The sequence below is a fragment of the Triticum aestivum genome, chromosome 5A (genome assembly GCF_018294505.1).
Source record: "Triticum aestivum cultivar Chinese Spring chromosome 5A, IWGSC CS RefSeq v2.1, whole genome shotgun sequence".
In the NCBI taxonomy this organism is placed as follows: Eukaryota; Viridiplantae; Streptophyta; class Magnoliopsida; order Poales; family Poaceae; genus Triticum; species Triticum aestivum.
This window is the reverse complement of record NC_057806.1, coordinates 669,266,974-669,284,690: the sequence shown is the minus strand read 5'-3', so window position 1 is coordinate 669,284,690 and position 17,717 is coordinate 669,266,974. Positions and strand designations below refer to the sequence as shown.

The 17,717-nt window shown below is 36.2% G+C and overlaps 1 protein-coding gene across 2 annotated transcripts; it reads left to right on the top strand.

The window, feature by feature from the left end:
* Positions 1-684: 684 nt before the first annotated feature.
* On the top strand, positions 685-17,063 carry LOC123105847 (ABC transporter G family member 45). Of its 2 annotated transcripts, none has more exons than XM_044528007.1 (22): positions 685-936; positions 1,020-1,140; positions 9,606-9,694; positions 9,869-9,953; positions 10,053-10,212; positions 10,411-10,487; positions 10,564-10,614; positions 10,683-10,773; positions 11,806-12,107; positions 12,337-12,932; positions 13,023-13,183; positions 13,293-13,396; positions 13,491-13,650; positions 13,735-13,898; positions 14,108-14,440; positions 14,532-14,822; positions 15,101-15,184; positions 15,255-15,388; positions 15,488-15,715; positions 15,807-15,978; positions 16,081-16,335; positions 16,531-17,062. In XM_044528007.1, exons 1-22 carry the CDS (start codon positions 821-823, stop codon positions 16,798-16,800), a joined length of 4,044 nt encoding a protein of 1,347 aa, XP_044383942.1. In that variant the 5' UTR covers positions 685-820; the 3' UTR covers positions 16,801-17,062. The 2 variants fall into 2 exon arrangements, with proteins under 2 accessions (XP_044383942.1, XP_044383943.1); XM_044528008.1 differs by having other exon boundaries at positions 707-936; positions 11,809-12,107; positions 16,531-17,063.
* The last annotated feature ends 654 nt before the right edge of the window (positions 17,064-17,717 follow it).

Here is a 17,717-nt window from a genome sequence, read left to right as displayed (position 1 = left end):
TTAAAAATGTACCTTATCTATCTCTAAAAATAGCCGTTGTCTACTTAGAAAAGTATTCACAATGTATTAAATAATGGCTAATAGTGGGAGGCTTATCTACGCTTTGTGGAATATTTGGAAGGAGAGTAGCAGGCGTATTTTCACAGGTTCTGCATGACGTACTATGAGGTGGCAATGCTATGACGATATCAAGCAAAGAGAGAGGGCGTTTGGTATTGACGTATTCCCTGTAGGTGTGGCCTAAGCTCGTATCCGTCATATTTACTACGGTTGGCCATGCTCCCTTCAAAACGTGTGCATCTCTTCACACATGGGTTTTTTCTCCTATTTCTTCTATACGAAAAGGGAGTGCTCTTGTCGGTTCTTCAAAAAAAAAAACAATGGTTAGCATGTACTCCCTTCGTCTCAAAATAAGTGTTTCAATCTTAGTATAACTTCGTATTATGGTTAGTATAAAATTAAGACACTTATTTTAAAACGGAAAGAGTATGTAAAAATCATCTCTCGCATTGCATAAATGTTCCGTGTATATTTAAAAAATATTTATTATGTATTTCCAAAAGGTTTGGCAGGTGTAAGCCACCTCCATCCGTACTGTTCCGTAGTCAGTCCTTCCTAACTAGCATTTCAGCGTAGAAGTCCACTCTATATATGAGGTGGTACTCAACACCTTAAATCGCAAATATATCTTCCCTTGCTTATACAAACTATATGCCCATGCACGTGCAAGCCCATTGACACGGCGTCTAGGACAAAGCAATCACGGCCGCCGTTGGCTGAACGAGGCGAGGAACGAGGTATCGTCTCTGGCTTCGAGAGGATGATGGAGTACAGCAGGGAGGCCGAGCAGGCGCCGGAGATGCGCAAGCCGCCGCCGCCGCTCACCCATGAGGACAACCGCCGCTTCCTCGAGATGCTCCGCGAGAAGAAGGAAAGGTATGCATGCAACGATCTCATGCAAGGATCGACTGAGCTCGCCGGCTTTGTTGGATTCTGAGTTCGGGCTGAGATTTCCGCAGGCTGGGGGTCGGCGTGGAGAAGGTGGAGGTGCGGTTCGAGGAGCTCACCGTGGAGGCCGACGTGCCCGTGGGCCGCCGCACGCTGCCAACGCTGTTCAACTGCGCCGTCAACGCTGCCCAGGTATGCATATATACTACCCTAAAAAAATACTACTGTATAACATATGCTGTTTCTGGCAAAAGAAAAACAGTTGCTTTATGCGTGGATATATAGTCGGATGCTTGGCAATATATGCATAATGCATTGCAACCAAGAGAGATTTGGCAGCGCCTTCTCTCTCGGAGGAAGGTCTAAATTAGAGAGCAATACTACTGATTTGGCCGTCTCGTTTTTTTAATATTGTTTAATCTTGTATAAGACAGAATATCAGTTTGTTGTAATTCACTAATATACAGAACGTGGCCATATATGTACCTAAAAAGAGCACGACCACATGTCCATAAAAAAAACACGACCATGTGTTGTTTGGTACAGATAGTTGCTCAAATAAATGTTGATACAAATAGGGTTGCCCCAACCAGGCCCACCTTAAACATGAAACGCTAATAAAAAAAGGCTACCTTAAACAGAACTATTTAGCTGCACTGTGGGCAGGATCTTCTGGGATGAACTGATTCATAGGTAAGGCTTACCAAACAAGAAAAAACATTATCCAACTACTTCTCTCCAACAAAGCATTGTTTTCTACCGAGGCCATTATTGCTTATACACTAGGATAGACTGAATTAGGGAGCACTGATTTAGCCAACTCTTCTTTAATCACAAGACACAGTGCTAAACATGGCGTATGCCCATTAAAAACATAAATAACATGATCATAAAAAACATGGCGTGTGCCCGTTTTTAATAAAAGTGGGGTGGGGGAAACCCCTTTTGATAAAAAAAAATAACATGATCATATGTTGATAAAAAAGTACTCCCTCCATCCCCAAAAAAAATGTCGCTGATCTAGTACAACTTTTATTTTATGGGGAGAGTAGTTGCTGAAAAAAGTTGATATAACTAGGTATTTTCCAACCAGACCTACCTAACAGAGCTATTTAGCTGCACTATAGCGGCAGGTTCTGGGCAGAACAACCATCACCTAACGGTAATCCAGGATATTATGAGACAACACGATCCAATCACATTTCGGATCTATGGGTCATACCCCGATCACATTTCGGAACCGGAGTAGTTATGTACAGACCTACAGATCCGATCACATTACATCACTCAATAAATAAAGAGAAAATTATGTTTTTGGTCCCTCAAGTTCTCAAAAGATATAGACTTGGTCCCTCAAGATTTTTTTGTACACATTTGGTCCTTCAAGTCTCAAAACCGAGTAAGTTTAGTCCAAAACCAGATTTTGTGCGGATGAACAATAAATTCCAAAAAAAAACATAAATGTTTTGGCATACAATATGCTTACATGCAAGGTGCCTGCCAGTTTCGTGGTCTTTCGACACTCGAGGAGCCCGTGGAGAAAAAATATCTACTCTAGGTGAACAGTAAATTCAGAAAAAATAAAAAAAAGGGAAATTTTATGGGGTTCAGTATGCTCCGGCGCACCAGGCCCGTGCATTTTTTCTTCAGGAGGAGCTTGTGGCAAAAGGTAGATTTTCGCTCACAAAAAATTAGCAAAATTTTGTTTTTTTGCTAGAGCTCGTCGGATGTCATTTCACAACAAAAAAGTGTAAGCACATAACGCACCCGAGTATCTTAGGTGCCAAAACAATTCAGATATTTTTATCTTTTTGCTATTTGTTTGAATATACTATTCACTTAGAGTAGTTTTTTTTTTGCCACGATCTCCTGAGTGTCGACTGACCACCAAAATTGGCATGCACCTTGCGCATGTAACCATATTTGATGTCCAAAAAATTCAGATCTTTTTGAAATTGTTTTGATTTGTTTTTGAATTTACCGTTCATCTGGTCAAAATCTGGGCAGTAACCCTACCAAAGTGGTCAAAATCTGGTTTTCGACAAAACTTATCCGGTTTAAAGACTTGAAGGATCAATTGTGTACTAAAAAATCTTGGGGGACCAAGTCTATACTTTTGGGGAACTTGAGAGACCAAAAACATACTTTTCTCATAAATAAATGAAAGGGACACTCCAGCTCCAAATTAAGGCCAAAAACATCAAAATTAATTAACGTGATGCTGCCTACTGGTATTCTGCATTTTTTCGAAAAAAAAGCTAATCAGCAGTTTAGCTGCACATACCGTAGGCAGTTGACTTGAAGAGTTAACCAACTCTCGTGGTCCTGTTAATCAACTAAGCATAACTATGAGTATCCGATTGTGGTTACAGGGATTGTACAATGCAAGATACTTAGAGAAGATGCTTCGAGAAATAAATCAGTTTTTCTCAAAGCACCGGTGCTTATTTGTAGAGATAGACACTTAATTAAGCATCCCTCCGCTAGAAATAAACAACGGTGCTTAAGAAAACTCAGTTTATTTTACTAAGCATCTTTCTAAGCACCTACAATTGTACAAGGGCTTGAAGGAGTTGGCATATTAGTCACAACCGTCAATCGATATTTACGACGTACCGTGAGGTGTTGCACATTGCATTGGAGAGTTGGAGGATATTCACGACAGATCTACTTGTTTTACGATATTGCACATTGCTTTTCAAGTCCTTTTGGCTAACCCCCACGCTATCGCATATGTAAGATGGTTTGCACAAATTCTGTACAAGACTTGCACCCGTGGCAGGTCATGTATGCCAGTTTTCTTTTCTTTGCGTTTCTGTTTTAATTTAATTTAATTTAATTTATTTTTGTTTTTCCTTCCTTTTTCATCAATCTTTTCTTGTTACATTTTCTACTTCATGTTTCCTTTTTATTTTTCTTTCCTTATCTGATTTTTTCATCATGTATTTAAAAATGTTCATAATAAACATTACAAGCCATGTATATTTAATTTAAATGCATTTCTCCTCTTTCTATTGTGTACTGGTTTTTTAGTTTATTCATTTTTTACTTTATTATTATGTTCAGCATTTCTTCAAATAAATTTCTATATTTAAATATACAAGATTTTTATCTTTTGTTGGTCTAGTGTTTTAAAAAGGTTCATTGTGTTTAAAAAATTGTGCATCACGTATTGCAAATGTACATCCTGTATTCAAAAAAGTTCAACGCATTTAAAAAAAATAAATTTGGACATCTCTTAAAAATACAAGAAACAAAAATGGGAGCACTCCTTAAAAATTACAAGAACATTATAATGTTTTTGTATCGTGTCTTTCGGCCTTTGTTTAATTTATATTTATATTTTCTATTTTCCTTTTCTATTTGAAAAATACAAGAATATTATTTAAAACGTGTGAACATTGTTTGAAATTATATAAAGATTTGATAAAATAGGTGTTTTTTAATATTTTACATGAATATTTCTTTAAGTAGTGAACATATTTTTAAGTTACATGAACATATACAAAATAAATGATGAAACATTTTTTTGACACACAATTAACTCTTTCAAAATACAGGGTGTATAATCTTAGCACATAATGACCGTTTTTATAGCAGACGATGAATATTTTTTATAAACACAATATACATTTTGAAAATAAACGAGCATTTTTTTTTGCAATGTGTGTTGAAAATTTTGAAGTATGATGAATATTCCATAAAATGCATGATGAATACTTTTTAGTAGATGATCAAAATGTTTAAAAACACAAGGAACTTTTCTTAATACATGATGAACTATTTTTTAGATACACGATGAACTTGTTTTTATACATGTTGAATATATTTTAAATACATGTGGACATTTCCTAATACATGATGAACATTTTTCAGTAGATGGTGACTTTTTGTAACACTCGCAGTGAACATTTTTAGAATAAAAATGATTGTCTAATACGACCTGAATACTATATTTATAAACATGCTGAAAATTCTTTATAATACACACTGAATACTTTTTCAATACACGATGAACTTTTTAAAATACAAAAGTAACATTTTTAATAGCTGTTGAACTATTTTCAACATACCCAATAATTTTTTTTAACAGACATTGAATGGTTTCTAAATGTTTGTTGTATAAATTTTAATACATCATGGACATTTTTGAGAAAATGGTGAATAATTTTCTAATACACATCAAACATTTTCAAAATACATGTTAATTTTTTAATACACACTGAATATTTTATGAATGTGGGGTGAACATCCCTTTGAATTCATGCTGAGTTTCTGTTAACATTTTAAAAATACATGATGGTCATTTTTTAATACACGATGAACAATTTTCAAGATACGTGATGAACTTATTTCAATACACGCTGATCATTTTTAATACAATATGAATATATTTTTAATTACATGCTAAATAGAAATATAAGAAGCAAATGAAAAGAAAACAAGAAACAAGAAAATCGACAAGAAAAATGAAAGATGAAATAAGAATAAGAAAATAAAACTAAAAACAAGGAAAAAACTAAAAATAAATAAAAATGACAAGGTTAATTAGAAAAGAAACTGGACACCATAAGCTACCACACCCTCCAGAAAACCAGTAAAACACCAGGCACAAAAAAACATAACACAAAACGAAAAAAAACGCGCACATTGTGAACAGAAAAAAAAATTGCGAGCGCCCATAGCGTGGTCCTGGCCCATGTGGCATGTGTTGCAGGCAAGCTCCACATTGGTCTCGCTACAATTATGAAGCTCACAACTTAGCGAGGCATGCTTTATCTCTCGGTGGTGGCCGCCGCGTCTGGTTAGGCTATCCCGAGAACCTACCTTCCGTCCCTGTAAACATTGTGGCGAATTAATAAAGCCTCGTGACGTAGCCTAAAAAAAACCTATGAGACATAGGCACTCCCCTCGTCGATATCCTCGACGTGCTTGTCGCTCGTCACCCGTACATCCTATTCCGCATGTAACGGGCAGATAAGGAATAAATGTGTACTCCGACTCTTGACCTGGCTCTGTGTGGGGATGGGGTGTGTGCTTTCCTTTTCTTTCTTCTATATCTAATTTATTTTTTAGTGACAATTTTTTCTTTTGTGTTATTATCTATTTTGTTATCTTTTCTAAATTTAATAAAATTATTTTTTCAATGAAAACCCTTGAATATTTTAAAATTTGCAAACATATTTGACATCGATGCACATTTTCTTAAATTAATGATAATTTCTGAAAACAAGTAAAATTTATGAAGTACTTTTAAAAACAAATATGAACCTTTTCTTAACTATGTAATTTTTTTAAAAAGTAGCATACATTTTCAAAATATGTGAACAATTTTTTTCTAAAATTAAAATTGAAGAACATTTTCAAAATTCCTGGAATGTTTTCATAAACAATGTTGTTAATTTTTTTTGGAATAATTTCAAAAAAATATTCTGTTTTTCCTCATTTTGAAAATAAATTTAGTAATCAATAAATAAAACCATCTGAATACCGGTTGGCTTAGGAGCATACTGATTATATGTTTCTCCCAAATAATTGGCTCAAGACAGGGGCAAGAGGCTTGGCCCCATGGTGCTAGCTATTGTGCTACTTGGTCCAAGAGAAATCTAGATATAACAAAGGTTTTGTAGTGAGTATTCCTTCGGGTCTCGCCTGAAGCGTCTACAACTGCGAGCCAACCTATTCACGCTAAAAGAAATAGACTAGTGATAAATGCTCGTGTGGGAATCTCTCCTGGGATGTCTTGGTTGCGGCGTAGCGCTGCTAACTACCAGGTCACCATCCGGTTCATGTTATCTACTAGTTTCTATATTTTCTTTTTTTTCCTTTTTCTTGTTTTCACTAGTTTCATTGTTTCTTTCTCTAGTTTTACCTTTTTTCTTTGGTTTTTTTGTTTTTCAGTAAAAAAATTCTTTTCTTTCTTATTTTTTTTTTGTTTTTTTCTCGTTTTTATTGGTTTTCTTTTGTTGTCTCTCTGGTTTTCATTTTTTTTCTACACACATTTTTGGTATATATCTAATCTAATACATGATTAATATTTTTCAGATACAAGATTAACATTTATTGAATCCATGGTAAACATTTTTTGTATACATTTAACATTTTTCAAATTCTTGAATAACATTTCAAATACCAGATTAGCATTTTTTTCTATACATATTTTACATTTTCTTCAAATATGATTAAATAATTTCAGATACAAGTCTAACAATACCAAATCATAATACACGGGTGAGCATTATTTTTCAAAAACGCACAATTTTTTCAAATATATGATGCTATCTAAATACAATACTACAATGTAAAACAGTCATTGTATTGAGGCTGCATCAATTAATTCGGATCAGAGGCAGTAACACTTTTCAAATACATGATGGATATTTTCAAATACACAATGTTTTCTCTTATACGTTATGAACATGTTTCAAATACACGATTGTTGTTTTCTAAATGCGTTATTATCATTTTTAAATATGCGTTGGACATTTTCAAGTAAGTGATGGGCATTTTTTTTGTCAAAATATGCATTGACGATTTTCAAATCCATGATTTTGTTAAAGCTTTCATGTATATTTTTCCAAATAATGGACAATTTTAAAATTTGTGGATGTTTTTTAAAATTGTTTAAAAAAATTAAATGCATGAACTTTTTGGAAATCTGCAAACATTTTCTTAATTAGTGATGATTTTATAAACAATTTTTTATTTCAAAAATAGTAGTTCATTTTTGAAAAACATTATGTGTTTTTTTTTTGAAAATTCATGATCATTTTTAAATTTTTAAATATTTTTGGAAAGATCACACACATCTTTTTAGAATCCGTTTGTCATTTTTCAAATTCATGGACATCTTCAAAATCCCTGATCATTTTTAAAAGTTTCATGAACATGTTTTAAACACATGCAATTTTTTCTATAACGTATATATACATTTTGTTTTCAGAATAAAATAGACAAGCTGGGCATGTGTTTAAGAGGCCTTGGATGAGTTAGGACCACTCCGTATAGGCTTGTCCCATTACTTGTGTATGTAACTCACAAAAAATCTGGAAATACGGCAAAAAGAGAATAGTTGAGTGTTATCGGAGAATGGGCCGGCCCACGGTCGAGCGATGCACGTGTTTAACGGCCACTCCACTCTATTCATGGAATAGGATGACTCCTTGTCACAATCACTACGTGTCGAGTTCCTCGGTCCACGTGGTTAATGCTGCTACGCCCTAGCCACATCTTCGCTCGGTCCTCTTGTGCTGGTTTTCTCGGCTCTCACTACTGTAGTTCAGGTGCTCTCAGCTTATGGAATAATTATGTGTTACACACATAATACATACGCTTTAGGCACAGTTTAGATGTAGCGAATCAATAAGTAGAATATCGGTGTCACCCAAGATACTACTACTCTTGTCCAGTAAGAACCAATGAGTAGAAGATCAAATGCATCGGAGAAGGACATTGGGCAATGAACCATTTTGAAGTAACTAAACAAAAACAAAGTATGGTGCCCATGTCCAATTGTGGATGTTATGCTTATTTGTTGAGAAAATTGTAAATGCTATAACTTAGTGCATGTAGAGTTGCCTGCAATTGTCAATGTTCTAGATTAGTTTATGTATCAGGTTTTGAGTTCACTGGTACTTCAGGGCAAAGCATGTGTGTTGACTTGAGAGGAAATTGTTCAATCCACCAAAATCAAGTATCTATGCTAGAATTTTGTTCTACATGAAGCCATAATTTATCAAATGTCTTCGCTCACTTGAATGTCGGTGGTATCGGGGACAACTGCAACATTCTGCACTGATGGGGGGCCAGTGTTCCGCATCTCACCACCCGCCCTGCACAAGCGTAGTCTTTTTTGTGAACTTTTATCCCTAAATCCGTTAATGCCGCTAATGCTTCCTTTCTGATGGTGGCTGATACTGCTTGCCTATCGGAGCAGTATATGTTGATTTTAACCTTTCAACTGGTAAGAATAGACCGTCTATATTTACTAGAGGGCACCATAAAAAACTCATGGTTTTGGAATTTGGAAACTGTAATGAAAAATGAGAAGTGGGTTATTAGTTTGTGAACCACATAAAGGGAAATGACCTTTTTGTGAAATAGTAGTTCTAGCGCAGGGTTAGGATGTATGGTATTACAAAATATCGAGAAAGTTGCGATGACAATTCCATGTACGTCAACCTATTTCAAATTGATCAAGAAAAAATTACCATGATGGAGATCAAAGTACATATTTTGAGTAGATCAAATGTGATGCTTGTCAATGGAGGAGAGCTGGCGATAAGCGCCTTGACTGGTATTTTGTGATGAGGTTTTGGTTTGTGTTGGGATTGCTTGAGTAGTTGTTTTGTCTTGTCTACATCGTAGGTTTGTTAGATTTTCTTTTAACACTCCATGGTCGGTCGTTTTAGGGTATTTTGGTTTTGCCGCCCCTCGTTGTACTGCTAAGACTATCTTTTACTCATGTTATGATCACATACAGTTCTCCTACATGATTCAAAAAAGTACATCTCTAGCATGCATTTTCCAGGACTTGATTAAAAAATGTTCATAAGTTTATTTCCAAACCAAAACGACATGCATGGTGTCATGTAGTTTAACATATTATTCCACAAATCACATTTAGAACCCTCATTCTAATTTTCTTTATTATGTAGGAATTAGCAACATATTCACACATGTGTACTGCAAGGAAAAAACCCATCAAAATTATAAATGGAGCGAGCGGGACAATTAGTCCATCACGGTAAGCATGTGCCTACTCTTACTAAATCAATAATGATTATTTATAGAAACTATTTATCTCAGATTAAGTGTTCTGTTGGACAAATGCACTTCCATAAAGTTCCAAAATAAAAGATTCATCTTTCACTAATTTACTCACCCGCCATTTTGAAATTTTGTGGTCCAACATAATCAGGATGACACTTCTTCTAGGAGCACCTGGTTCTGGGAAAACAACTTTTTTAAAAGCACTTGCAGGGAAGTTGGATTCTTCTTTGAAGGTAGACTATGTTATTTACTATCCACTAAAACCACTTACTAACATGAAAAGCATTGGTTAACCAAAATTGTGTGTTTCCTGATGTCACTTCTCTTAATAGCTCAAAGGAAAGGTTATGTACAATGGGCAAGAAGTGAATTTCTCAACACCTCAATATATGCATGCTTATATTAGCCAATATGATCTTCACAATTCTGAGATGACCGTCAGGGAGACGATTGATTTCTCATCCAAGATGTTGGGAACTAATAATGAATTTGGTGAGGCACTCTCTTGGGCATCGTGTGCTACTAGTGTTACCTGTCTTATATAGCTTTATTTCTAGCATATAGGAATGAGCTGATCTATAAAAAATCTAGACAACATAACTGAAGAAATACCCTTGAAGATGTTCAAATTGTTTCTTTTCCTTGTGACAAAATACTAATATACAATTCTTGTTTTAATTTCCACCTTAGGGATGCTAGGAGAAGGTTTAATAAAGAAACATGGTCACATCAACAAAGTGGACCAAGATCTTGACTTATTTATGAAGGTCATATAATTTTATTTTCTGCCAATTTTGGTAAAACTAAAATCCATTCACAGTTACTAAAATACTTTTTATGTAGACTATCACCTTCGGAGAAGGAAGCAATCTTATAACAAACTATATTATCAAGGTAACTTTGTAATATCTCAATTTAACACATGTCTTAGTAACATAATAAAAAAAATGTGTAAAATGCAGATACTTGGTTTGTCTGATTGTGCTGATACCCTAGTGGGGGATGAGTTGAGAAGAGGCATATCAGGAGGACAAAAGAAAAGAGCCACAATCGGTAAGCATTCTATTTTGTGTACTATGTATCTTCTTCCTCCCATCACCCTTTGTCCCCACTTTCTAGAGTGCATTTTCCAATTCATCATACATACTAATTCGCACAAGTAAAATTTTATCATACTAATTTGTACAAGTAAAATTTTATCACAATAAACTCCATATTGTGCACAATATTTCTTGATAAAACATAAGGTAGTTCATGCCATTACACTTGGCGGGGTCTAGACTGGCCTCACAGATCAACACAAGTCTTTTCTACACACTTTGTTCTCACTCGTTCGCACCAGGGATCAAATTCTGAATGGTCTTTGGGAGAAGAAGAAATTCCTTGTTCATATGAGTAATCTACCATTATAACCTAACAAAAAATCAAAGCGACAACATAAAGTTTTTGATATGTTCAATTAAATGGACGACAAAAATAATATTTGGTATTGAGCCAATGACATACTACATAATTTTCTCTTCCTGCTGAACTCCATATTGTTATCTAAAAAATAAGTTCCATATTAGGTTTGATACTTATTCTACTAAAACAGAGCAACCCTAACTATTAGATATAACTAATCATCATCAGAAAAAGTAAAAAAAAAACAATTGGTCATAAGTGGAGCAAATGTTCTTCCACATCAATCAAGCTCAATCGAGACTATGGCTTGACCAATTGCACAAACTTGTTTCATGATGAAATTGGTATGCAAAGCTTATAAGCAATAATAATTAAAATACTTCAAATTAAATAAATCTATCTTTTGAAACTATTAAAATGATGTTACTAGAAATTATCTACACTACTTGAAGGTTCCCACATTGCAATACGCTGCATTCAGCACCACCGGTGATGAATAGTATACTATAAAACTAATAGCATAAAATATCCAACTATTCTTATAGACAGGCAATTATACAAAAGAAATATGTTTGATGATGGCAGTACCACAGTTAAATAAATAAAATATTTTTAAATAATCAATATTATTATTTTAATTTATCATTGTTGTTGCGTTACAAGATGAATTTTTCGATGTAGGAGAGATGCTAGTTGGTCTGGCACGATGCTTCTTTATGGATGATATATCAACAGGCCTGGATAGCTCAACCACATATGAGATTTTAAAATTTGTCCAACAAATGACTCATATGATGGATCTCACCGTGGTTATTTCATTGCTGCAACCACCTCCCGAGACATTGGAATTATTTGATGACATTATCCTATTATGCGAGGGTCAAATTGTGTATCATGGTCCTCGAGAAAATGCTATCAATTTTTTTGGAACAATGGGATTCAAATGCCCGGACAGGAAGAATGTAGCTGATTTCCTTCAAGAGGTACTAGAATATCAACTCTATTGACAATGAACTATTAAATAAATCAGTAGTGCTAACAATTTATTCCTTAGCAAAGTTATGTTCAAAATAAATTAAGGGTAGCTAGTGCATTAATACCACCAAGTCACATGCAATACATGAGTCACAATTCCATTCGCAGAATGTAGTAATCTATATATAATTGTATTACCATAATAATGTATGACATAACTTTTCACTATCTATCTAGGTGACTTCTAAGATGGATCAAAAGCAATATTGGACTGATGAGGAAAATAAGTATCAATACTGGCCAATAGAAAAGTTTGCAGATTCCTTTCATTCATCTTATCTCCCTCGACTTGTAGAAGATAACCTCTACATGCCAAACAATATGGGAAAACACAATGAGATTAAAACAAATGCAACTCGGAGTATCTCCAGATGGAATATTTTCAAAGCATGCTTTTCAAGGGAAGTACTACTTCTCAAAAGGAACTCCCCACTTCATATATTCAAGACTGTACAGATAGTTATTCTGGCTTTTGTGATTTCAACGGTTTTCCTTCGAACAAATATGAACCATAAAAATGTACTTGACGCCAACAAGTACATGGGGTCCCTATTTATAGCTATTGTTATAGTAAATATTAATGGCATGACTGAGATTGCAATGACAATAAAGCGACTCCCCACTTTCTACAAGCAAAGGGAGTTACTAGCGTTGCCGGGATGGGCACTTGTTTTTTCAATTTTTCTCATCAACATCCCAATGTCACTAGTAGAGACATGTCTTTGGACCAGCCTGACGTACTATGTGATTGGCTATGCACCTTCTTTTGTCAGGTACTCATGTTGGCCATTTTAGTACCTAATGACCACAATACTTGAATACGTTGTAATAATAATATAAAAGAGTTACCTTGCTTCCTACAGATTTATCCAGCAGTTTTTGGTACTTTTTGCGACACATCAAATGTCAATGGGCCTCTATCGTTTCTTAGCAGCAATAGGAAGAACACAAGTAATGGCAAACATGCTAAGCACCACAGCTCTTATAGCAATGTACATATTTGGAGGCTTTGTCATATCTAAAGGTTAGATGTTTTAGCCAGATTAAGATGTATGACAACCCTATAACAAACAATACATGTTTGAATACATGTTTGGAGCTAATATGCTCACTGGTTTTGTACATCAAAATAGATAATCTTCAACCATGGTTGCAGTGGGGTTGTTGGACATCCCCATTCACCTATGCACAAAATGCCGTTGCCCTAAATGAGTTCCTTGATGAAAGATGGGATACTGTAAGCAGTCATTTGAACTACCACTCTTGATCCAGTGTATAGAGCCAATGTAGTTTATGTATGACCTAATGGTGATGATCATTCATGATGACAGGAATTTTACTATGCAAATGCAAATACAATTGGTGAAGCTATCCTCAAGATCAGGGGGTTGCTCACAAATTGGCACCGGTATTGGATTTGTGTCATCATTTTATTTGGATTCTCTATGGTCTTCAATATTCTCACTATATTTGCATTGGAGTTCATGCAGTGTATGTATACCAATCTATCAAAATACACATAAGTATTGAAACAAAAATGCAAACAAAATCATCCTAATTGTTTATGATATGCAGCTCCACACAAGCATCAAGTTAATGCCAGTGCAATGAAGTCAAAGAAGGATTGCAAGAACCATATAATTGGAACTGGCAATGCATCAACTAGTCAAGTTGTCCTCCCGTTTCAGCCTCTTTCCATTATATTTGATCATGTCAACTATTTTGTTGATATGCCTAAGGTGAGATCTCGAGCATATCGTGACATACTGAATATAAGCATTCATTCAACTCACTACTAAATACTCCCTCCGTCCCAAAATAAGTGACTCAACTTTGTACTAGCTTTGGTACTAAAGCTAGTACAAAGTTGAGTCACTTATTTTGGGACGGAGGGAGTAGTATCCATTCTAGTAACTTGTTGACCAAATGTATGCATATCTTCCACCAGGAGATGATTAAGTATGGAGTACCAGAGGAAAAGCTTCAACTTCTACAAGATGTAAGTGGTGTTTTTAGGCCAGGAGTATTAACAGCTCTGATGGGGATCACTGGTGCTGGAAAGACAACATTGCTCGATGTTTTGGCTGGAAGAAAAACTGGAGGATATATTGAAGGTACTATTATGATAGAAGGATACCCGAAGAAGCAGGAAACATTCTCAAGGATCTCGGGCTATTGCGAACAAAATGATATTCACTCCCCTAACCTAACTGTCCACGAGTCACTACAATTCTCTGCATGGCTTCGACTGCCTTCAAACGTGAAATCTCGTGAAAGAGATGTATGAGCATTGACCTCTTGCATTTTTGTTACCATTTTAAGCTAATATATAACATTAGATCTCACAAGATTACTCTTCAAACATTCTTTAGATATTTATAGATGAAGTAATGGACCTAGTGGAATTAACTGGATTGAAGAATGCCATGGTGGGTATGGCAGGAGCAACCGGCCTGTCAGCCGAGCAGCGGAAAAGGCTAACAATAGCCGTGGAGCTGGTAGCTAGCCCTTCCATCATATTTATGGATGAGCCGACCACTGGTTTGGATGCCCGTGCTGCAGCAGTTGTCATGCGAACAATAAGAAAGACAGTAGACACTGGACGAACTGTTGTATGCACAATACATCAGCCAAGCATTGGGATATTTGAATCTTTTGATGAGGTATGAGTAAGTCTATATTGTAACATGTAAAAGGAAATTATTCTAGCACATGAAGAAAGGAAAAAGAATGGTCATGTGATGTTAAGACTGAAAGATTGAAAAATAGTATCCAACTATTTATAACATAGAACCTAACCATGATTTTTTTTCCAAAATAAAGCATCAAATAAAGTTAGCTAGCCCTCATCACTTGCTAATGATAGCCATTTAGCCTTCTGTTATGATTATGAGAAATACTATAATCTTACCTTTCTCAACTTGCATTCAATTTATTGCAGCTTTTGCTTATGAAAAGAGGCGGTCAAATCATATATAGTGGTTCATTAGGTCCATTGTCTAGCAACATGATCAAGTATTTTGAGGTAAGATTGCCTAATAGTGAATCTCTATCCAAAATATGTACACAAGAATACCAAATTTTCTTTGTCACAGGCTATACCTAGTGTTCCTAGAATAAAAGAGGGACAAAACCCAGCATCATGGGTATTGGACATAAGTTCACACACAACAGAATATGAGATTGGAGTGGACTACGCAGAAATTTATCGGAGCTCATACCTATACAGGTAAGCATTATGATCATAAAGCTATATCAACCATATTGTTAACGTGTTTGAGGCATAGGGAAACGAATAACACGGCAAATGTGTACCTTGTTTCTGAAGGGACAATATGCTTCTAATGGCGGAGCTTGGGCACCCAGCACCAAACACAGAGGATCTATATTTCCCCCCTGGGTACTGGCATAATTTTACGGCACAATACATGGCTTGCCTATGGAAACAAAGATGTGCATACTGGAAAAACATAGAACACAATGGTGTTCGGTTTCTAAACACGTTCATTGTATCAATTTTGTTTGGAGTTGTATTCTGGAAAATTGGCTCAACCATGTAAGAATGAATGACAACAAACTAATGTTATTCTTTCATGCAAACTTATCATGTCTCAATTTGATCATAACTTGGTATTCATGTGCAACAGAACACAACAACAGGATGTATTCAACATACTAGGAGTTGTATTTGGATCAGCACTTTTCCTGGGATTCAATAATTGCATCAGTTTGCAGCCGATTGTGATAATGGAGAGAGTTGTTCTTTACCGAGAAAAGGCGGCGGGTATGTACTCTACCTTGGCCTACGCCATAGCTCAGGTAATGTTTCTTTGTCACCATCTTCAAAATTAGAATATATAATCTGAACATAGAATGATTGGAATATGTTTCTTAACTCCAATGATGGGCTTCTGTTTGTAGATGGCAATTGAATTGCCTTACATCATAGTCCAAGTACTCGTTTTTGCCATGATCGTATACCCAATGATTGGGTTCCAGATGACCACCGTAAAGCTCTTTTGGTTTCTCCTTTACATGATGCTAAGCTTCATGTATTACACACTCTATGGGATGATGACAGTGGCACTAACACCTAACCTTGAGATGGCTTCCGGATTGTCCTTCCTTATCTACGTATTTTGGAATGTCTTCTCCGGTTTCATCATTGGAAGAGAGGTACTACTATATATATCCCTAACCATGTCACTTTAATTATGATGGACTCATGAAATTTATAAGTAAACCACACATAGGCTCATAATATAATCCATGGTTCAACTTTCCCTGAAAACGAAAATATTTTAGAAAGGACATGATATTTTTTCCATGCCTAACATAACGAACAACAAAATTGTGGCAATATGGATGCAGCTGATCCCGATATGGTGGAGGTGGGTGTACTGGGCTAACCCAGCGGCATGGACAGTATACGGGCTCATGTTCTCACAACTGGGTGATCGGACAGAGCTGATCCATGTGCCAGGGCAACCAGACCAGACGGTGCAGGAGTTCCTGGAGGGCTACCTTGGCCTTGAGGGCCGCTACTTCAACCTTGTCACCTACCTACACTTGGTCGTCATCGCCCTCTTTGCCTTACTCTTCTTCATCTTCGTCAAGCACCTAAAGTTCGAGCGAAGGTAGTGCAGACTGATTGAATAACAAACTGCAAATACACACTAATCAGTAAAGTGCTTATAATAGTATAACGCTGTGATAAGAGAAACACTCAGTCACAAATAAGCACACGACCACAAGGATTTTGCTGCTGCAATATAAAGTGTGTAAATAACCACATGATTTGTGCAAGCATTTGTATTGTACCTGCAGCCTTACTGGATTGTTGTTATAGCAATGTTGATGAACATATCAAATTAGAAAATATAATGTGATAGAATGTGTAAAAGTATATAAAAATGTTTACGACATATATATTCAGCGCAAACGTCTAGCATCAGGGCTTGCAGCAACCATGCTGAACACCGTTTGATTGGTGGCACAGCCACGTACCTGCGGGCATGATGCAAGCCTGAGGCCAGAGTGATGTCAGTGAAGCAACGAGCCGCCCGTTGCGCGCGCAGCCGTCACCCTGTACACCGATTCTGTCCAAAGTTTATTCGAGTGGCTAGCTGGTATATCATCCTATAGTCTACATCGCAATGGTAACGAGTCGAACTGTTCGTGATCTTTTTCTTCCATCATGGTCCCGTTCGGACCTCATCAATCTAATCACAAGATTATTTTAGGCATCTCCAAGGCTGTCCCCAAACTGTCGGTATCTGTTCGGTCGTAGCTGTCGAAACCCCGAATGCCATCCAATGCCGACCTCATTGATCTGTGGAGCAGTCCGGACCACAAGTTTTCTGCAAACTGGAACCAAACGAGAGGGACTCTGCGAGAGTATGAACACGAGCCATATAGGACTCCGATGCCCTAGGCCCACCAAAAACTAAGTTGGAGCCCGTGCTTTTGTAGGTGGCCGTGTTGTTTCCACGGCAAATTCCCCCACTCTCCTCTTTGATCCCATTGCTCTCCACCCAATTTCAGTCCTTTCTCGCGTC